At 39.0% G+C, this 21149-nt stretch overlaps 3 protein-coding genes across 5 annotated transcripts; 1 reads left to right on the top strand and 2 right to left on the bottom strand.

Annotated features, from left to right (window-relative positions):
• Positions 1-18: 18 nt before the first annotated feature.
• LOC307026886 (serine/threonine-protein kinase 38-like) lies at positions 19-12352 on the bottom strand. Its single transcript, XM_079695043.1, has 14 exons — positions 11999-12352; positions 8169-8308; positions 7899-7950; positions 7679-7801; positions 7424-7507; positions 7192-7315; positions 6538-6692; positions 6258-6360; positions 6054-6115; positions 5465-5582; positions 5078-5201; positions 4866-4961; positions 4138-4229; positions 19-3891 (listed from the first exon to the last, which is right to left on the bottom strand). Exons 2-14 carry the CDS (start codon positions 8294-8296, stop codon positions 3767-3769), a joined length of 1386 nt encoding a protein of 461 aa, XP_079551169.1. The 5' UTR covers positions 8297-8308; positions 11999-12352; the 3' UTR covers positions 19-3766.
• Positions 12353-13546: 1194 nt separating this feature from the next.
• LOC307026883 (mediator of RNA polymerase II transcription subunit 21) lies at positions 13547-16640 on the bottom strand. 2 transcript variants are annotated; one of them, XM_079695034.1, is made up of 4 exons: positions 16502-16640; positions 15989-16103; positions 15419-15519; positions 13547-14182 (listed from the first exon to the last, which is right to left on the bottom strand). In XM_079695034.1, the coding sequence occupies exons 1-4, from the start codon at positions 16541-16543 to the stop codon at positions 14003-14005; spliced, it is 438 nt and encodes a 145-aa protein (XP_079551160.1). In that variant the 5' UTR covers positions 16544-16640; the 3' UTR covers positions 13547-14002. The 2 variants fall into 2 exon arrangements, with proteins under 2 accessions (XP_079551160.1, XP_079551159.1); XM_079695033.1 differs by lacking the exon at positions 16502-16640 and adding an exon at positions 16309-16368.
• On the top strand, positions 16602-18993 carry LOC307026882 (FGFR1 oncogene partner 2 homolog). Of its 2 annotated transcripts, none has more exons than XM_079695032.1 (5): positions 16602-16702; positions 17688-17824; positions 18041-18158; positions 18262-18404; positions 18760-18993. In XM_079695032.1, exons 2-5 carry the CDS (start codon positions 17690-17692, stop codon positions 18976-18978), a joined length of 615 nt encoding a protein of 204 aa, XP_079551158.1. In that variant the 5' UTR covers positions 16602-16702; positions 17688-17689; the 3' UTR covers positions 18979-18993. The 2 variants fall into 2 exon arrangements, with proteins under 2 accessions (XP_079551158.1, XP_079551157.1); XM_079695031.1 differs by lacking the exon at positions 16602-16702 and adding an exon at positions 16717-16890.
• Positions 18994-21149: the final 2156 nt, after the last annotated feature.

The raw sequence follows: 21149 nt of genomic DNA, 5'->3' as shown, positions 1-21149 counted from the left end.
AAAAAATTAAGAAACCAAGACGACTGAAATATTTAATATATTAATGAACATTTCCTTAAATCCAGTTTCCTTCAAGTGTCTACAACAGTATGTACACAGCATTACACAAAATACCTCTCACAACATGGTTCTGGCCTAAGGAGGGGTTAGACTGGCAGGGGATATATTATTATAATATTTAATTGCTTAACGTGTGATAAAAGTGAAATGTTCTTGCACTCAATTCATTATAATTTAGCTCCCATTGAAGAAAAGTGACACAATAATGGATTTCAAGTCATTTTGAATGTTTATAGAATTGCATTAATGCCAAATGGAGTCTTCTTTTGGAGAAAAAAAGTAATAATTTCTCTCTTGCAACACAGGACATGAGTTTGACATTGAACTAAGTTACACATCACCTCACAACAAATAGCACGACTTCATGTCCTTCATGAAAATGTCCCAAACAGTCACAGTTTCTCTTGTAACTGTTTGGTTTTCAATACAGCATTTTGTTTCAGCGCTTTCCAATGATACAACCATAGACTGTATATATAAGGATACAACCGGATACAACCAATAGAGTGGCGAAGTCCCTCCCCTTCCGGGGACCTCCATTAGACCTTGTTTCGGAAAAATCATGTATCGAAGTCAATGGAGAGAGAAAGATTATCTTTTGATCCCGTTTGAATTGTGCAACGATAATATGATGTTTGTCAATTTAAAAGATAATGTTGCAAGTCAAAACAAAAAAAAAGTGTCCTAAAACTGTGAAGTAACACATTTTTTTGTGTGAAGCGCTCAATGAACTACAACTCTGGTCTTGCATACGTCACCAACACCAAGATGGCCTTCACGTTAGCATCTTTCAGAATGAAGTGAAAAGTATTAAAAGAGGGGACTACACTACAAGTCTGGCCATGTTGAGAGCTGTACATAGACACAAGGTGAGTTAGTCGGTTCCGTAAAAGCCAGCATGCGGGACCGGCTTTACAAGGTTTCGGTGAGTAACACGAGTGTAATGTGTAACGTTAATGTACGCGACTCTGGGATTTGTAGTCTTTCTAGTGGCGTATTTTTCATAGTCTTATATTTCAACAGTTTTAAGACAAACTGTGCCTTTTTTTACATGGAAATTATTTTTTAAGATTGACAAACATCATATGTAATTCATGGCACAATTCAAACAGGATCGAAAGATAAGTTTTCTCTCTCCATTGGGGCGGAAGTATATGGGCGTGACTTCGCCACTCTATTGACATACCTGCCAATCAGCAGCAGCCATCAACAAAATCCCCCATCATACATCTGTCCTAGTATTAGCATTGATTTTGAATAGATGCTGCAGAAACGAGTCCTGAAACCCAGAATTTATTAAACTTCACGTTCTTAACACAAACTTAAGAGACTAAACTTTCTAACCTCAACATAAATACATAACGATACCCCCCACTGTTTTTTTGTAAGCTTCCAAGTGTCCTAATAAGACTACTAAACATCATCACGCTGAACATTAGCCACCTTTAGCTTAGGTGGTGACTTAGTCAAGTGACGATGCTGTAGTTCCTTCATAGCCTAATGTTATCTTATTACTCCAAAAATATAAAAGTAGTGTTTATGTAAAGATTATGTGTAAGTATCATGCACTTTAGAGATTATTTTATGCAATGGTACAAAATCTAATGGAAACATCCAATTAGCTTTTGTCACTGGAATTAGTCCGGTGCTAACTTTAGGGTTGGACTACAGAATGACATCATCACTGCAGCATGGTATTTGGGTTACAATGATACTTTTGGATTTGTATTATGGCAGATTGTTTAAGTTTGTGTTTCTTGACATTTTTTGTTTGTAAGTAAAGGGGCACTCGACGGATTTTCCATCAAAACCGTTCAATTGCTTCTGTATAATAAAAGCTGCTATCAAGTTGCATTATGGGAAGTGTAGGAACTTTTTTTTAAACGTCTCCACGCTGCAACAATTGTAAACCATTTTTACAGATGTAAAGTTCCCCCATTTTTGGGTGATATAGAAATCATCCAATTTAAATACACTGAATCTCATTTTAAACAAACATAAATTATAAATTAAGATATTAACACATTGGCCATTCCTAATTTGCACACTGCTTATGTTTTTTTACTAGCGACAATGCAGCTCTAAATCTCCATTATGGGTTATTGGCTATTTGCAACCGGACTACCTGGATAAATGAGTTAAACATAACAAATAATATCAACACTCAATCACACACTCCTCTAATCTATCAGACTGAAAAACCACTTACTTTCTCTATCAATTCCTCAGAAATAGCACCACGATCGGTTCAGTACGGGAGCCCTGTGGTGTCTACAGTCTATATTTCCTGTCCCTGTATGTACATTAATAGCTTGTATTGACACCTTTCTTACTCATCTTTCTACAGTGTAGAAATAGTAATGGCAATTTATTCCATCCCCAAGTGTAGCACTCTTGGAAAGGTGTTAGGTAGTGTAAGTTAAGTGCAGTAAGCCACAGCTACATGTGAATAGTTATTTGGCAACTATTTTTAGCGCTGTGTGTGAGTAAGACATGCCTGACATTAAGCTTTTAGGGCGTGGGGGGAAAAGGTAACATTAAATATAGTAATTGGATACTTTATTCAAAATTAACAAAGTATACTTGTCTAAGATACCCACCAATATTCTAATTAAGTTTCTCAGAGGTGCAGTTTTTATGAGCCCCTTGCTTACTCATATAACCAATACAAGTCTTTCTATGCATGCCCTTTTTCTATTTTTCCTCCCCTTTTAATAGCTTAATTATAGTTTATAATACTAGTTCATACCTTCTGATTCATCTATGATAACATTGCAAGACATCTGGTTAAATATTTATCAGCTTTTTAAAAAAGGCACTTTGCACGTTTTGCCATCTGAGAGGTAAGTTATTAGAATTAAATCTGGGGAAATAATCATTAGCGTTAGACCTGATCTGAAAAACAACACAGCTGACACACTCTGCACTTAGATTGGCATGTATATGATTCAATCAGCATGATGGATCCAGCAGGGTTTTAACTTTAATTGAACTCCTTCATTCGTTTATATTTTCTATCCCTTCAATGTGGGATAGCATTTAGCTAACTAGCACCACCAGGATCAGCAGAAGTTGTCTCACATGATGCTGTGGTTTCCGAAGCTTTTCTCCCAAAACATGATGCTTCCGACAGTCAGTATATCTTTTTTTTACACTTTTAAAAAATAGATGATATCTGTTTTAGTTTGATTAACTCTGAAATATGAAGCAGAGTGAGCCAAATATCTAGAAATCGTCCTACAACTTTCGTTTAAAATCCACAGACAGGAAGTGAAGGGGGCCTGATTTAGTAAAGTCTTCAGTATGAGACATTAAGTTTGCATCAGAGCTAATTTAGACACCAGTGTAGAAACTATCCAAATGATTTGTTCTCAATCCTCATTCCCAATATTCCCTTTTGGCAGTAAGTCGCCTCTCCAGAAGCAATATGCTGCAGGTACGTGCAGGTAAGCAGATTTTAAAGTCCTAGTTATGAAGCTGGCCTGAGAGCTATGGCTAAAGACGGCACGTGTATACGATATATAAACAACCGAGGTAATGCGGTAACGCTCCTTCGTTTCCGAGCTCTTGTCGTTCTTGAAGCAGACCTAAATAAGTTGTGACGAGGGTTAAATGTATTCTGAGAGGCTGAGAGCCTTCAGCAGCAGCGGGGCTCCGGGGGCCCGACCCTGTGTCCGTAAACGTCTGTTCCTGCTCCACAGCTCCGTCAGGCCTTCCCTGCCTTCATGTATGTGGGGATGGTGCCTCGCTGAGTCAGACCCTCAAAGCGCTTGTATGTGTAGTTCAGGAACACCCAATCCTTCGACTTAAAGTCCGGCTCCGTCGCATTAGCTGTCAATCGACACATGACAAAAGCAGGCGTTATTATGGCGTCAAAATGAAGGTATCATGGCCAACACAGATTATATAATGTCAATGAAAAGGCATGTTAAAGCTATTATAATAATAAGAAGAAAAATCATTGTTTCAATCATCTGGCATTACTCATCTACGGCCTTCCTCTGTCTGAATGTGACTCAAGGCTTATGTTTCGCAATAATATATCTCAATGCAAGCAGAATATTTTATAAGACTAACCCGGCTGAAGGATGTCCGATTCGGGGAAGTCGTCAAAGTTCGAAGTGTCGTCGATGCTCTTGATTTCAATGGAGATGGCTGCTGGCCGCTCCCTGAGGAGGCAACAGGAAGAGGAAGAACACATCAAGTTTTAAATCCTACACATTCGAACACTCAGAATTTTCCTGAAACTGCTTTGTGCATTAGCAGTATTAGTATGAGCCTTTTTCCTAACATAGACTACATAATATTGCTGGTTTCATCTGTGTTATCCAGGGGATTCTCTGCTGACTTCATGGCTCTTAACTGGCCAAAAGGGGCCACAAGTGATCAACAACCGCTTCAGTCTGTGCGTGAGACGTTTGAGCGTTGAAGCTCTTGTGTTTTTGAAACGGCTGGTAATGTTTTCTTAAAATTCAGTTTTTCCCTGGGTTATTTCATATTTGTTCTACTTCCTTTGTCCTCTGGAGTTCTGGGAAATGTTCCAGCATGTTCCTGTATTCCTGTTGATTGTCGGAGTCTGTATTGTCTAACTCTTATCCTAATGTGTAAAGCTTTTCGAAAAGTGGTAAAGCCTACAAATAAAGTTGTATTTATAGTTTTAGCCCCCAGAATCATTGTACAATTATGAATGTGTCAACCATATGCCTCAGGTTTGGTGGGAAAATCCATGAGGAAAGACTGCAGGAAAAGGAAAACTGCACAGAAAGGTTTGCTATACTTCTCATCTGTTCAAAGTGTTTATGTACCTGATGTGCTCCCAGTCCACCGACTCAAAGAACTGATGACTTTTGATCTCCTCCACACTCACAGCTCCAACCCTGTTTTCAGGATCAGTGCAATACCTGTAACACACAAGGAGCACACTGATGATGTCACAACATCTGGGTCATTTTGCTCTGTCCAGACCGCTGTCTGATGTGGCCTTCATGTGAGTGAATACAAATGTATCTTTACTTACTTTAATATCAAGTCTTTGGCCCTCTCTGAGATGGGGACTTCAGGCGGGAAGACGAGCGTTTCCTTCCAGTTCATCACCTTCCTGTACGTCTCCTGCGGCGTCTCAGAGCAGAAGGGGGGGTAACCTGAACACAACAATTAGAACAATTTAAATATAAAATGCTGCTGTTGGGTAATACCAGCTGCAGAAGACACCTAACAGCAGCACGTTTATCCATGTGTCAATCTACAGAGCAACTGGTAACATATTTGTAAAAATACTTTGCAAGTGTGGCCAGTACAGTGTGCTAAATATCTGTACACTCATCTACACAATTTCGCAAAACATCTGTGATTTTCTTTTTTCCAAATTAATTTGATTTCACCACACAGGAAAAAGCATGCTTACCGATGAGCATTTCGTACATGATGACCCCCAGAGACCACCAGTCACACAGCTTGTTGTATCCCGTCTGCAGGAATACCTCCGGGGCAATGTAGTCTGGTGTTCCCACGGTAGAATAAGCCTGAAAGTCACACAGAAACAAAGAAGGGTTGGCATTTGTTTTCAAAATGACCAAAAACAAGATGGTAATACTGGACATACAGCCAAGGCAAGCTAGATTCAAAACTGGTTTAACACATGATGTTGCTGCTATTCAGAGCTAGACACATTTGGTTAATTGTCATTTTTAAATATATTTGACCAATTATTTTCAAATGCAAGTTCAGATCATCAAGTCCTTCTCATTGCTTAACATTTCTAAGACTTTTAAAGATTCTTCGCCATCATTTTGAGGCTACTTTGCACATTTCCGCAGAAACCATGAAGCAACATCTGTGATTTGTTTTCTCTTTCTGCATGTTGCATCAGGTAAGTGCACAATTCCTTCTTCCTTATGCTGTGTCTCAATTCAGACACTTCTGTATTTACGAAGAAAGGTCAAATAGGCCATGAGCACACGCTTGTTTCATTCAGTAAAAGGCCAAAGTCTTACCAGCTGCCTCCGGTTCTTCTTCCAGGTTTCTGCTTTCCTCTTGGAGTTCATATTTTGAAAGGCTGCGAAAAAGGTGAAGAGATGAAAAGCGATGATGTATTCAGTTACATGTTGTGGACTAAAGCAGTCTCTTTCTTGGGTCCACTTTGGATCTGGTTTCTATATTGTTTGGCTTTTATTGTGAAAATCAAATTTGTGACTCACAGAAATCGCTGGGCGGGTTGTGCGTCAGGTTCCTGTAGAATTCAGTGCGATGAGCCTTCTTCAGTCCCGTACACAGGCCAAAATCTGACAGCTTCACATGTCCCTGTGAGAAAATACACCTTTGAGAAATCCCCGTGTGTGTGTGTGTGTGTGTGTGTGTGTGTGTGTGTGTGTGTGTGTGTGTGTGTGTGTGTGTGTGTGTGTGTGTGTGTGTGTGTGTGTGTGTGTGTGTGTGTGTGTGTGTGTGTGTGTGTGTGTGTGTGTGTGTGTGTGGCCTCACCCTGGAGTCCAGCAGCAGGTTGTCTGGTTTGATGTCTCTGTGGATGAAGCCCAGCTGGTGGATGGAGTCGATGGCCAGAACCGTCTCTGCGATGTAGAACTGTGTGGCCTCTTCAGACAGAGTGTCCTTCTTCATCAGCAGGGTCATCATGTCGCCTGGCAGCAAGGTCAGAGGTCACAACTACATTATAATACACAACATGTCTGTCTGGTTCATGTCTAACACAGAGTTATGTCACAGAGTAGCTGTATACTGTAATGTATCCAGTTTAATAAATGTCATAAACCCATCTACCCGTTTTCCAGTCTGCCCCTACAATGTAACTGTCAAATAAAGTTGAAATAAATAAGAGAAAAACCCAACATAGAAGAGTGAGCGTGCTAAGAAGAACATAATAGCGAGGGGGAAAAACAAACCAATCTTTTATTTACGATGAGGAACTTTCATTTGTTGATTTCTTTTAAAGCAGTACCTTCTCAGTCCCTTTGGTCTAACTGTTTTTGTGATCCTGGAAGATTTAATTTTATCAGACCAAATGGCAAGTAGCATAAGTAAAAATAAATGAATGTTCATGCTGGAGGTCTCTTTTGATATGTAGGTCATAAGAGGCATTATATATAATATAAGTTCCCTGTAGTAACTCTGAGTGCAAACCTCCAGGAAGGAACTCCATGATGAGGTAGAGGTTCCTCTTGTCCTGGAAGCTGTAGAACATCTTTACCACCCACGCTCCGTCAGCCTCCACCAGAATATCCCGCTCTGCCCGGATATGAGCGACCTGCAGAGAGACAGCAACGCAACACAACACACCGAAAACTAAATATAAAAAGACATATAAAGTGTGTTTAAGGATTATCAAGAACTGCGGTGCTGACGAACACTTCACCTGTTCCTTTTCCAGCATGTCGGCTTTTCTCAAAATCTTCATGGCGTAAATGTGCCCTGTGTCTTTTTTCTGCACCAAACGGACCTGAAGGAGACGGCAGTAAATTCATCAGAAAGGTGAATAAATATTGGATTATTTTCAAGGTAAGTAAGGAAGAGGAAAGTTAAAATAGAAAATGTATAAAGTTGTGCCAAAGTGGACACATACACAATTCAAACTCACAAGGACCTAGGCTTTTTTTTTTTTTATATATACCTCTCCAAAAGCTCCCCGCCCGATAACTTTGAGAGACTCAAAGTCATCCAAGCCGAGTCTCGTCCTCTTCAGTCGCAAGAACTCAGTCTCCTTACGGGCGTGCTGTGAGCGCCGCATTACTTTCTGCACGAAAAAGACACAAAGATTGAGAGAGAATACATTTTAAAAGAATTCTGTGACATGTTGAGGTCTGTAGACGAGAAAACTAATCGTACTGTACCTCCTCATCGGGCAAACCCTCATCGTCCATGGCCTTCTCCAGCTTCTTCTGCCTATAAAGGAAACCATGTTTTACAAACAGGGCTGCTGTTTCCTTTTCAGCAGATGGAGTGACATTCAATGCTTCAAACAACAGCTATATTTACACACGCAGAGAGGAACTGAGGTGAGGGGCTCAGGAACTATGGTAAAGGTCATACAAGGCAGGTTAGAGCTAACAATTAACGCCAAGAGGAATAGTGTGTGGAGCTCTGTGTGGCAGCAGCTTCACCTCATCTCCCGCTCCTCGTGCTGGGAGAGCAGGGTGCTGTAGAAGTTCTCCAGGGTCAGCTTGGCCACAGTCACCCTCTCCCGGGTGTGGTTGCTCATGGGAAGGGTAGCTGCAGTCTCTCCTGTCATGGCCACACCCTCCTGTTAAACATTAGAAGGAAACAACATCAGTCCAGTGTCTGGGTCATTGTACCATCAATTCAGTCTTTGACAAAATATATTTAACCTACGAGAGAGACAATTAGCCCTGGAGGTGTTTAAGCATGTGTCCTATCGTTACTGTCAGAGTATTCCAGAACGGACAACCATCACACTAAAAACAATGGTGAAATCAAAGTGGAAATTGTGACTTTTATGATCTATTATGCTCCAAAATGCTGACTACTTTTCTTACTTTATTGCATTTAAAAAGTATCTTTCACTAGACCGTCTACAACCAGTTTTTTTAGGTTTTGAAAAGTGTTAAAATAGATGTTGCATGTACGACAAATTGATTGAGTGTCTTTTTTGAAATATAATGTTAATGAAGTCTCCAAGACTCAATGAAAAATCATCTAGTGCTTTACTTTTCCCTTCAGTGTACAAGACAAACAAGTGTGCTCCGTTTTTGAATTTCAAAGAGTGCAGCTATGGTCCCTGGTACTGAAATTATATTCTGACCCCAGATCAGAACATGTGCTCGATGCCTCGTGGTCTGCAGGCTTTCATTCCAGGGACTAATCAGTGACATCGCCACAGATCTTTACAAACCAAAGTCACCTGAGGAGGCCCACCAATCATTTGCGTAATTGCGTCACAGCAGAACAGCACTTATCAATACTTGACTTTGTGGATGCATTGGAAATGACTTAAAAAACACACACAAGATGGAGGACTGCAACAAAAGGGAAAAGAGTTTTGGGACAGGAAGTGTGTCACCAGTACGCCATCAGTCAGTATGAATGGGCCTGATTAGCTCTCACGGATATTAAACAGCCCAGCAGCTCAGAGATAGGAGCCATTTCTCTTCTAGTCACAGGCCCAACAACCCTCCAACAACAAGACTCTTCCGGAATTCTGAAAAAAATCTATGAATCATTGCTGCGACTAGGAAGGTTTAAGAGAAAAAAACAAGGACACGAGAAAAAAGGGATTTGAGATACAAAGACCTGTACAGATTTACCTGAGCGCAACATAGGGCTGCTCAATTAATCGTATTTTAATCGTGATTACGATTATGGCTTGCAACGATTACGAAAACAACGTAATCGAAATAGAACGATTATTTTTTTATTATTACTTTCTTTTCTTTTTTGGGTTTTTCAGTTAAATTATACTTAAAGTTCAGGGTAATCAACTGAAAAACATACTGCTCACATTTTTTTTCTCCAATACATGGATGTTTTCAAAGTCAATGAATAATCGCAATTACAATTATTGACCCAAATAATCGAGATTATGATTTTTGCCATAATCGAGCAGCCCTAGCGCAACACCAGGAAGCTCAGTGTAAATGTGGACCCCAGTGAGGACCAACCACAAAAAGACAATGTTTAAGTAGCATTAATTCAGTTGTTGTGGTCTCAGATGGACCATGTAAGCCCCATGTGGTGTAACTTTTCTGAGAAGATGCACATCAACTATGTAGCTTTACATATTGTGCCGCAACTACAATTCATTGATTTATGCGCTGATTATTTGTATGTCTATAAATGCATCCGACATTGTCTTTAAAAGGAAAGCAGCTAATCTCAATATTGGAGAGGCTGAAAACAGCAGTTTCTGACATGTATGGTTGTTCAAAACCCTATATCACTTCCTCTAATATTACACCACGCCACAACTTTACACAGCCCACATCTATACGTCTCAAAGGATTCACCAGATAGGTAACCTCTCTCCATTCATGGAGTTGACATGGTACTTCACATTCAGTCACTTAGTACGGACATTAAATTGTGTTTGAACATGTGTTGATTTCTTTTTTTTCAATTGTTCAGAGCTTTTAAATAGTTTTTCTGTGGTCTGTAGAGATCGAATGACGGTTAAAGGCTATTAAATCGGAATAACCACTTGTATTGGAAAAAACATCTTGTATTTCATCAATGCCTTCAATTTAAGTATTATAAAATCCCTCATTCTAATGTCTATCAATTTGCTTCAGGAATATTGCACAATGGAAATCAATGTGTACATATGAGGTCATGGATGCCTTTTGCTTTTTTTCCCGTCTAAGTGGAAAATGCCTTAAGACTGAGGAATTCAGTTTGGCTCGAGGTGATACAGATCCTCCCCTGGCCTAGCTAAACAAACAACACTACACCATACATGGAAAATAAGCATGCAGCCTAATGAGTGGACAACCTGCCAAAACTGTGATCGACAAATAGAGTTTACAACAAGCTTATAGTGTACATGGTGTTTCTTCATCTAACTGAATATGTGTAAAATGGTGTGTGTATGGAAACACACTCCACCCTTAAAGCACTGTAAGTGGGTGGACAGGAAACCTATCCCACTCGGAATGAAAGGGCTCAGTCATGATGCCAAGGAGAGGAATGGGGCTCACACACACACAAATAAATTGATTGCTGCGAATTTGGAAATAAATGGCCAAAAGAACAGTATCATCATCATGAAGGCAGCCATAAACAAGCTACACATGCAGTAGGGTCTTCTTGTTAGGACGATTATTGAAATATTGAAATAATCAAAACTTTTAAGCCCCTTAAAAGCTTTGTAAGCTACCAATGACTTTACACTGGAGGAAGTCAAACTACAGCTAAGCTACCAAAGAGACAAATCTAGTTTGTTTAACTAAAGCTACTTCAAACTCTTTTGTAAAAAAAAAAAGAAAAAATATTAATTGTTAATGTACCTGTGATGGTAAATTATAACAAAGTATAATTGATACAAATGACATACCAGCTAAAAATGTGATTGTTTAAAAAAGTGCCCACAACTCACAGGTTATACATAAACTACACAAATACCCTACTAAAAAAATAATTTAACATATATTCAGAGAGAATTTGGTGTTTAAAGAGGTTCAATTACAGAAAAAAGCAATAGTAAACAACATGTATTGTAGTTTCAGTAGTCATTAACTACATAAAAAAATTCAAAGGGGTATTGAACTAACAATTCTTGAGGGACTATGCTGATATGTATTATGCACTATATTAGCACATTATGAAACATATTATGTGCTAAACATTACATTTTGTAGTAAGCCACTGTAAAACGTATTTTAACCAGAGATTATTTGCTTAAGTAGGAATACTACAATGGAAGAAATACTTAGTTACAAGTAAAAGTCCGTTCTTGTAGTTCAGTAAAAGTAAAAAAGTATTAGCATTAAAAAACTACCAAAAGTACTAGTTGTCAAAAAAAGCAATTTCAAGCACCAGATATGTTTAAATTATTTGTATAAGACTTATTGTTGCATTTATGTCTTCATCACTTCAATGCTGCACTCGGTTTATTTGAATGACTTTATACACTATTGTTTAGCTTAACCTATAATATTATAATATAATATGTTAAGTAAAGTAGCATAATTTGAAGATACTCAAGTGAAGTACAAGTACCTATAGGTTTTACTTAGGTAGTAGTACTTGAGTAAATGTAGAATTAGTTACATTACACCACTGATTTTAACTAGGGCTTTTACTACATGTAACGTTGGTTAACTGCTCCCAACACACTCGACATACTACTAGATACTATTCATGTTATATACAGAAATACGACATTTTGTTGGTGTGTGTGTTGTGTTAGCTAGCTATTTGTCCGCTATATTATATACATCATACATCTAGGGAGCATTCTGCGGTAAATGTGTTGACTTACCTCCGTTTCCGGCTCCAGAGTTAACTATCGGCTGGCCGCCACCCCTCGATATAAGAGAAATATAATGTGTATTTTCTGCCCAATATTAGGCTCCAGTTATCCCTCCAGATGAACTCTCAGCCCAGTAAACAACACCGAAATCAACGCCAAATCATAACAGAAATCCTGACGTTGACGGCAAGCTAACCTGACACAATTCTTTAGTTTATTCTATTCCATTATTTGTTCCCGCTGACCACAACATTCCGTATATTCCCTGTCTTTATCGCTATAAAATAAGGAATAAGCAGAGCTGCTTCCTGGGACCGTTGGTCTCATCCATCAGACGTTCTGGGCACGCAACGGCGTACGCAGGCATTTGATTGACGTTGAAAAGAACCTATCACGAATGAGGAAAGAGAAACGTGGTTAACAGTGGCCAATCATTGTGCAATATACTTGAAAGTGACATGTGCTTCAGCCAATGAGAAGATTTAAACCGACCTGTAAGGGATGCGTTCATTTGGCTAGCAAACATTTGCATGCAGCTATGAAAGACTGGACTGTAGCCTCAGTAGTTAATTTTATTCATTATGCTTAGCGCAAACCTATAATAAAACATGATATTAGAAATAATACTGTGTTAGTATCATATTACACAAACATTACTGTAAAATACTAATCAGTTCTTTCACACAAAATAGGAACTACAAGAGGGCAACTAAGGTCAACAAAAGGTCACATTGTGATCAAACCTAGAAATGTGCAGTTTTTTGATAAAAATAGATATAAGAAGAATCAATAAATAACTAATACAAACATGAATAGCTATAATCTAAACCACATATTTTATAATATAACTATATGTGCCTTCTGACAATACAGGAGAAGATGAGAGGAAAACTTAAAACATAATCGTGTGCCACTGATAAACAAACCACAGCTATATTCTGTGTATATTCTAAGAGGAAAAACAAAACTTAAAATATGTTCACTGTTTAAACTCGATACTGCAGATTTAGTCTTCATTCTGTGCAATCTAGAAATTCCACAGGAAACGGATTTGTTTCCTCCAATCAACCAGCAAGGATGCTTAGAAATGCCTACAATTCGCCGAACGAAATAGAACAGAAAACAGAAGATAACACGATTGTAACACCACCAACAAACTTGTGTTGAGCAAAAGATACCTCGGGCTGTTTTTCTGTGCCATAAATCTCCTTTTTTGGATGGGTTGAGTGCTTTCTATGAGCCACGAGGACATCATGCACAGAGGTGCAGGGTCCACCCTGTTAACACGTCATGGTGTGGTGTCTAGCAGACAAGTCTGTTTTTATTTAGATTTGGGTTATAGACTTTCTGGCCTGCAGCCCAAGCTTTATAAAGTTCAGTCTGAAATAATCCCAGGGAATAAATGTTCTCACTTCACATACTGAATCTTGAATTGTTTTCAGCAGTCCTATTCCCCATTAAAGCCTTCAGCAGCTAGTCCTTTTTTCCCCCATGCTATTTTTTCACCAACTTATGACATACTGAAATGTCATGAAATAGACTAAGGCCAGACGTGAGTTCCTCAAAAATGTTTTTTCAAGCTTTATTAAAAAAACAACACTTCAGATTTACAATGAGCTGAGAGTGTTTGTTAGTTGCAAAGTGTCCAGGTTTTTCAGTACAGATACTCCAAAATAAGAATATCATTTCATTCATAAATATACAAAACAGACTTAACCAATGTACAACATAAAAAACATGACAGGATGGCCATTTGGAGCATACACAAGTATCTTGGCACCAGCAGTAAGGTCCATATATGAAACAGTGAGTATGTGAAGACCTTTTTCAGACTGTGTTTGCCTTGAGACTGGGGGCTGCTGTGGGACAATACCATCTCAATAAGCAACTCAATTATCTTACATTTCAAATTACCTTTACAGGCATTTCCCACATATTTTGGAGTTTTTTAAGGTTTGAAAAAGGGTAAAAATAAAGTTTTAAAATGAAGGAAAAGACATATTATTGTCCGGGTCAGGATTCGGCCGGGGAGGGCTGGGGGGGTGCTCCGTTGCGGGTGCGGAGCTGAGACTGGGCGATGTCAGCCAGGGCGCTCTGTATCTTCTCCAGAAGCATGTCCCCGCGGTACACCACCTCCTCCAGACGGGCGGCTGCATCGTGGTTCTCTTCCTCCAGCTGCCGCAGACTGGCCGCCTGATGGAGGGAACATTCAGCACAACTTTATTATACAAATATAGTTGTGGCGCAAACAATCATTTGTTCTAAAGCCTCATCATTTAGAGCTGTAGTGATTATGTCACACGTCACAACTGTGATACCTCTGTTCTAGGTGTGGCAATACAAGAAAATATGCAGCACCGACACAACTTTGCCAAATATTACTAGGCAATACCTTTGTATACACATATGAAGAGTTTCAGTTTTTTGTTTAGTTGCTACTGCATCATTTAGTAATTGATGTTCTTATTACCTTCTATTTTGAGTTTCCGTATGTTTATTTTTTTGTTTTTTTCATACGTGAATTCCCCTCTGTGGGATTAATAAAGGTATTCTGATTCAGATTTTTAAATACCTACATTTATATACAGCCTGAAAAACACATCAAAAAAATCAAGGAGATCCTTTAAAAAAAAAAGAAAATAATTATAACCACGGTCCTGACTTTGTATTGTTGTAGGAGATTGTGTTGGAAAATGTAGCATTAAGCTAAAAAATAAAACCATTATTATCTTTTTCTTAATGATCTTCAGAATCACAATACCTTTATTAGTCCCACAGAGGGGGAATTAACTTAAACAAAAAACACATCTCAACTGATTTGGATTTCAGTTGTTGAACTCTCCTACTGGTGTTACTTTGGATGTAGTGTAAAAGATCAGTGCTTAAAAATACTGGAAATCATCATCAGCGGAATACTATTTATAACAGTCAGTACATAAATATACCATTCTATTTTCAGGAAGCGGAACAACACAGAAATAGAGGCAACATTTCTTCTCTATCTTCATTGAGAATAAAAAGCAATAATTAAATTAAATGCAGGTCGTAAAAAGAAATCACTGACCCCGAAAACCATGTGAAATATTCTTCTGATAAGTTGTTGCATCTGATTCTTAGAGGTATTCAGATTCATCACAAGGGCAAAATAGTTTTTTAAGAGTTCTTAAAATGTCTTTAAACAAGCAAACCTTAATCTATAGTCTATATATTTATATTTGAAAGTTTTGCAAGATTTAGAAAAGAAATATATATATAGTCCATGACTATAATAATTTGTTTTAAGAGCAGACAGACACGCAGCTGTACAAGCGTTCAGCTGGCTCCCTCTGCTGACAGGAAGCATGAAATACTAACTTGGTTTTTCTATGTTTTTACCATGGAATGTGTAAGTGAAATGCGTGTGTGACAGATGTTAGGGAATGTACAGACCTGCAGAGCTGCAGTGGACTCCTCACTGGGCAGAGAGTCGATGAGTACATCCACATCTTTGGCTGTTCTGGCGATCAGGGCTGCAAATAGCTGGGCATATTCTGGATGAGGATTAAAAACATTTAAAAGGTCATCCTAATGTCGAATAAATGACGTTTATATCTACTTTAAGCAGAGTCTGTAGAAATATGGAACATTTCCCTGACTAGTTGTAATTAAGGAATTGCTCATTAAAAATAAATATGTCTTAATAATAGGAAAAACTAAATGTAATTGTGGCACGTTTGACCTGCCACAGCTAACCTGTATTAGGCAGGGGGGAGATGCTAATTTAATTCCATGCCTGTAAATATTCAGCAAAAGATAAGACTGAAAATATTAAGGGAAATTACAGGTGGCTGTAGTATATTATGCATTAGTCACATCTCACAATACCCCATGTCTTTTTAATAGGATTATTCGTTTGGTGCATCAATGATGTAGTCCTGAAATTGTTGAGAAGGTAGATAGAATGAGAAAAGACAGAGACAGAAAAGTAACTAACAAAGATAAGTGACTTAAATAATGGACCTTCGGTTGGGTTTGCTGGCTGGTCTTTGTTGATACCCGTCTGGATGTTATTGAAGGAGGCAGGAGGAGCACACTGCTGCAGGACGCCGATGGCATTGCAAAACTGATCTGCAAGCTGCACACACAAAAACATCAGGATTCAAAATCAGAATCCCTTTATTCGTCCTACAGAGGGGACATTTACATATCACATTAATTCAAACAGGGAGCTATATACATACATGATGAATTATAGGAAGTATTCAGCACCCTGTTAGCTAGTAAGAATGGTGGCTCCAATGCTTTTACACGAACTTATGATGTGTGCAATGTGCATTAACCTGAAGTTGAACCAGTTGTTGGTTAACGTCACAGGCCCTGGTCATCAGCTCACATTAATGTAGCGATGTTAAGCGGTTACTCAAAAACAATAGGGCTACTAGACAGACCAGTTACTTTCTTGAGATAATATTAGCAGTCAACATACATTTATTATGTGTAAATTGTAGTTTAAAACACGCAAATGTGTCTTACCGAATTGACAGCGTCTTGTAGTTGTGTTAGCCTGTCCGCCATGTTTTCTGTATTTTGGCTAAACTATCGCGAGAATGCCCGTGAAATAAAAACAAACATCGCGGGATTTGGACGTTACTTCGGAAGCTTTATCATTCGGATAGCTGTAACCAGCGCCTGTAACCACCTAAACTATCTCAAGACGGAATTTACAGCACACAAGTAAAGTGTTTGAACACGTGGATGGCTGCTGTCAAATCCATGTGTTAACGCTGCATCAGAAACACTAACGTTACATGTAGTTCCTTGATGGGAACTCATGTTAGCCTGTAGCTAGTATTAGCTACTAAACATCAACAGGAAGTAACGGACTAGCTAAACTACAATGTCTTGCACTTTGAGTTCTGCAGGTACGAGAGGGTCTTCTTTTACTAATATTCTAACTTTTAAAAGAACTGTCAGAAATGTCAGTCGAGCAGAGTCTACCAGTAAAAGCAACATGTGTGTCATTGCATTATAAGTGTGGTTAGTAAGTCACCTAATAAGTTAGCTGCAGGTAATATTATGTTACACCTAGCTAGTATACTCAACCATACTGTTTACTACAGCAAAGATACGTATTCCGTACTACCTCTCAATAAATATAACCCCTTAAAATAAGGACATGTCAGCTTAAGCTAATAAACTGACAGCAGCTGTCATTCAAGATGTTACGAGGAAGAGGGTAGGTTTAGCAACGAGCTACATGCTACATGAACAATATGAATGGTGTTTTTGGTTAGTTCTCTGAATTCATGTGTTTGTACTTTATTCTGGACATTGTCCTATGCAATTAATATTACTTGTATTCACCTTAGTGACTCCTAAATGGAAATAATCTCATAATCTAAAGGTGTACACATAGGGAGTTTACGTTTCTGTTGGTAGGAATCTAACCTTGAGATCAGTAAGTGATGAAGGATAGCTTGATGAGTCCTTCATTGCTTTATCTGGCTCAATTTAAAAGATTAAAAGATCAAATACAGTCCACAAGCTATATTTACATGAACTTTGAGCCAACTCAGTAAAGTCATTAAATGAGACTGGAGAACATTAGCCTGGCTTTTACAACACAATTTAAAATGTCATTGATAGCTTACACGCAATGTTGGCATTGGCGAGGTTCATATTGAATCCTTAATATTAATAATGACTTGTTTTTCCTCAGGCATGAACTGTACCATAGAGAAGGTCCTGTCAGACGCCAAATCCTTAGTGGAGAGGCTTCGTAACCACGACAATGCTGCAGAGATGTTAATTGAACAGACAACATCGCTCAACAAGCGAGTGGAGGCCATGCAACAGGTATGGTGTCGCGTTGAATGTAAAAAAATGTATAGATGCTGCAACACAAAACTACTGAAACAAACTACAAAACATTGACATACTGGTGTATAAAACATTGGCAAATCACTTTAAACAGAGTTTTTCAAGTTTGATTTCAAAGCCTGACAATTTTTGGGATTTTTTTTTTAGGCTAAAATCATCCAGTTATTTAATCTGAGTTTTTCTTGTTGTTAGTACCAGGAGGAGATCGACTCATTGAACCAGGTGGCCCGACATCGTCCTCGTTCTAGTCTGGTCCTAGGAATCCAACAGGAAAACCGCCAGATCAGAGACCTCCAGCAGGACAACAAAGGTATGCAGTTAATTTGTGATACTAACTTAGCTTTGGGATCTGTTTTAATGAACACAAAATAAATGTAGTACGCAAAACAACCCCATGTTCCATATTTCTGCAGAGCTACGGTCGTCGTTAGAGGAACACCAGTCTGCCTTAGAGCTCATCATGACCAAATACAGGGAGCAGGTGTTCAGGCTGCTCATGGCCAGCAAGAGGGACGACCCGACCATCGTGACCCAGCTGAAGGAGCAGCACACCACGGTCAGGGAGGCCCACTTGTTCTTTTAAGTGCCCTCTCATTTGGGGAATATTAGACAATACATGTGACACTTGTAACTTGTCTGCATTAAGCAACTAAAGACTAACTTTAGCATAAACACAAAAAAGGATATATACACTTTCCCTACTAACACTGTCTCTGATATTAAGAACTTTATTTTTATTTTGTATTGTTTATCATTCAGGCCTATTGAAATTGCATTTGCATCAGAAAGTGTATTGCATTTGTCAAATTAATAGCAGCAGCAAATGTTTAAAAAAGAGTCCATCTAGAAAATATTGAACATGTTCCAGTGATAAAGGGATTGTTTCTAAAAAAGAAATGTCATCTTTGTAGGAAATGCAGGCACACATAGACAAGATCAATGAGATGGCCTCTGTGATGAGGAAGGCGATAGAGGTGGACGAGGGGGGAATATGTGAAGACGAGGAGAGGATTAAACAGCTCGAGGTAAGAAAACATGTCCCCCCATACTTCTACATGCACTTCCAACAGTTGTCCACAAACACTTGCTGGTGGGTTCTTTTACACAAAACACAAAATCCTAAGCACTAGATAAACACATGTTTGTTCTCGCTAACTAACACAGCGCATGAAATTCCAGAAAAATCTAGTCTAGTGAGAGTAACATTGTTAAATAGGTGGTAGTGAAAGAACTATGACCAAAACAATCAACAGACAGCACTGGTTAAAATTACAGAAGCCCCCTCATTCTGGATGTACATAAAACCCTGTTAAATCCCTTCACATTTTAAGTACCCAGTCTAAAATGTTATGTTGTGAATTTTAAAGAAACGACGAATGTGGAGACAACGAAATACTGCATCTCCATCTGTACCTAAATGTTCCATTCAGTTTAATAAGCCAGTTGTGAACCCAGACTGTGACCAAGATGATTATGTAAATGCACAAAATGGCAATAGCCGCGACCATGTTTATATATCCATCCATGTGTTAATGCATTTACACACACAACCCCTCAAACACTTGACAGCTGTGCCAAATGTCCAGCTTCCTAAGGGCAAAACTGGCAGAGAAGTCACTGAGATAATGAATTTAAGTAAGACTGATGGTACAGTGGGGCAAACAAGTATTTAGTCAGCCACCAGTTGTGCAAGTTCTCCCACTTAAAAAGATGAGAGGCCTGTAATTTTCATCCTAGGTATACCTCAACTATGAGAGACAGAATGGGGGGAAAGAATCCAGGAAATCACATTGTAGGATTTTTAATGAATTAATTGTTAAATTCCTCGGTAAAATAAGTATTTGGTCACCTACAAACAAATAAGATTTCTGTCTCTCACAGACCTGTAACTTCTTCTTTAAGAGCCTCCTCTGTCCTCCACTTGTTAACTGTATTAATGGCACCTGTTTGAACTCGTTATCAGTTTAAAAGACACCTGTCCACAACGTCAAACAGTCACACTCCAAACTCCACTATGGCCAAGAACAAAGAGCTGTCAAAGGACACCAGAAAAAAAATTGTAGACCTGCACCAGGCTGGGAAGATTGAATCTGCAATAGGTAAGCAGCTTGGTGTGAAGAAATCAACTGTGGGAGCAATTATTAGAAAATGGAAGACATACAAGACCACTGATAATCTCCCTCGATCTGGGGCTCCACGCAAGATCTCACCCCGTGGGGTCAAAATGATCACATGAACGATGAGCAAAAAATCCCAGAACCACACGGGGGGGCCTAGTCAATGACCTGCAGAGAGCTGGGACCAAAGTAACAAAGGCTACCATCAGTAACACACTACGCCGCCAGGGACTCAAATCCTGCAGTGCCAGACGTGTCCCCCTGCTTAAACCAGTACATGTCCAGGCCCGTCTAAAGTTTGCTAGAGAGCATTTAGATGATCCAGAGGAGGATTGGGAGAAAGTCATATGGTCAGATGAAACCAAAATAGAACTTTTTGGTGAAAACTCAACTAGACGTGTTTGGAGGAGAAAGAATGCTGAGTTGCATCCAAAGAACCCCATACCTACTGTGAAACATGGGGTGGAAACATCATGCTTTGGGGCTGTTTTTCTGCAAAGGGACCAGGACGACTGATCCGTTGTAAAGGAAAGAATGAATGGGCCATGTATCGTGAGATTTGAGTGACAACCTCCTTCCATCAGCAACGGCATTGAAGATGAAACGTGGCTGGGTCTTTCAGCATGACAATGATCCCAAACACACCGCCCGGGCAACGAAGGAGTGGCTTCGTAAGAAGCATTTCAAGGTCCTGGAGTGGCCTAGCCAGTCTCCAGATCTTAACCCCATAGAAAATCTTTGGAGGGAGTTGAAAGTCCGTGTTGCCCAGCGACAGCCCCAAAACATCACTGCTCTAGAGGAGGTCTGCATGGAGGAATGGGCCAAAATACCAGCAACAGTGTGTGAAAACCTTGTGAAGACTTACAGAAAACGTTTGACCTCTGTCATTGCCAACAAAGGGTATATAACAAAGTATTGAGAAGAACTTTTGTATTGACCAAATAATTATTTTCCAGCATAATTTGCAAATAAATTCTTTAAAAATCAGACAATATGATTTTCAGGATTTTTTTTTTCTCATTTTGTCTCTCATAGTTGAGGTATACCTAGGATGCAAATTACAGGCCTCTCTCATCTTTTTAAGTGGGAGAACTTGCACAATTGGTGGCTGACTAAATACTTTTTTGCCCCACTGTATATGAGGTGATATGATTGATTCGAAACCACAAATGTACATTTAGACC

This window comes from Notothenia rossii, assembly GCF_949606895.1.
Source record: "Notothenia rossii genome assembly, contig: scaffold_260, whole genome shotgun sequence".
In the NCBI taxonomy this organism is placed as follows: Eukaryota; Metazoa; Chordata; class Actinopteri; order Perciformes; family Nototheniidae; genus Notothenia; species Notothenia rossii.
Note: the sequence above shows the minus strand (reverse complement) of the source record. Positions and strands in the feature narration are given on the sequence as shown.

What these genes read in the sequence shown, in the direction of transcription:
- LOC307026886 (XM_079695043.1), bottom strand. Translation starts at nt 8,296, where the DNA reads ATGACAGGAGAGACTGCAGCTACCCTTCCCATGAGCAACCACACCCGG. An exon ending in CATGGAGTTCCTTCCTGGAG is followed by an intron (nt 6,693 to 7,191) that starts GTTTGCACTCAG and finishes CCTTGCTGCCAG; the next exon opens with GCGACATGATGACCCTGCTG. An exon ending in CATGTACGAAATGCTCATCG is followed by an intron (nt 5,202 to 5,464) that starts GTAAGCATGCTT and finishes TGTTGTGTTCAG; the next exon opens with GTTACCCCCCCTTCTGCTCT.
- LOC307026883 (XM_079695033.1), bottom strand. Translation starts at nt 16,353, where the DNA reads ATGACCAGGGCCTGTGACGTTAACCAACAACTGGTTCAACTTCAG. An exon ending in GCCAGCAAACCCAACCGAAG is followed by an intron (nt 15,520 to 15,988) that starts GTCCATTATTTA and finishes ATCCTCATCCAG; the next exon opens with AATATGCCCAGCTATTTGCA. An exon ending in AGTCCACTGCAGCTCTGCAG is followed by an intron (nt 14,183 to 15,418) that starts GTCTGTACATTC and finishes TCCCTCCATCAG; the next exon opens with GCGGCCAGTCTGCGGCAGCT.
- LOC307026882 (XM_079695031.1), top strand. Translation starts at nt 16,866, where the DNA reads ATGTCTTGCACTTTGAGTTCTGCAG. An exon ending in GAGTGGAGGCCATGCAACAG is followed by an intron (nt 17,825 to 18,040) that starts GTATGGTGTCGC and finishes TCTTGTTGTTAG; the next exon opens with TACCAGGAGGAGATCGACTC. An exon ending in TGAAGGAGCAGCACACCACG is followed by an intron (nt 18,405 to 18,759) that starts GTCAGGGAGGCC and finishes TCATCTTTGTAG; the next exon opens with GAAATGCAGGCACACATAGA.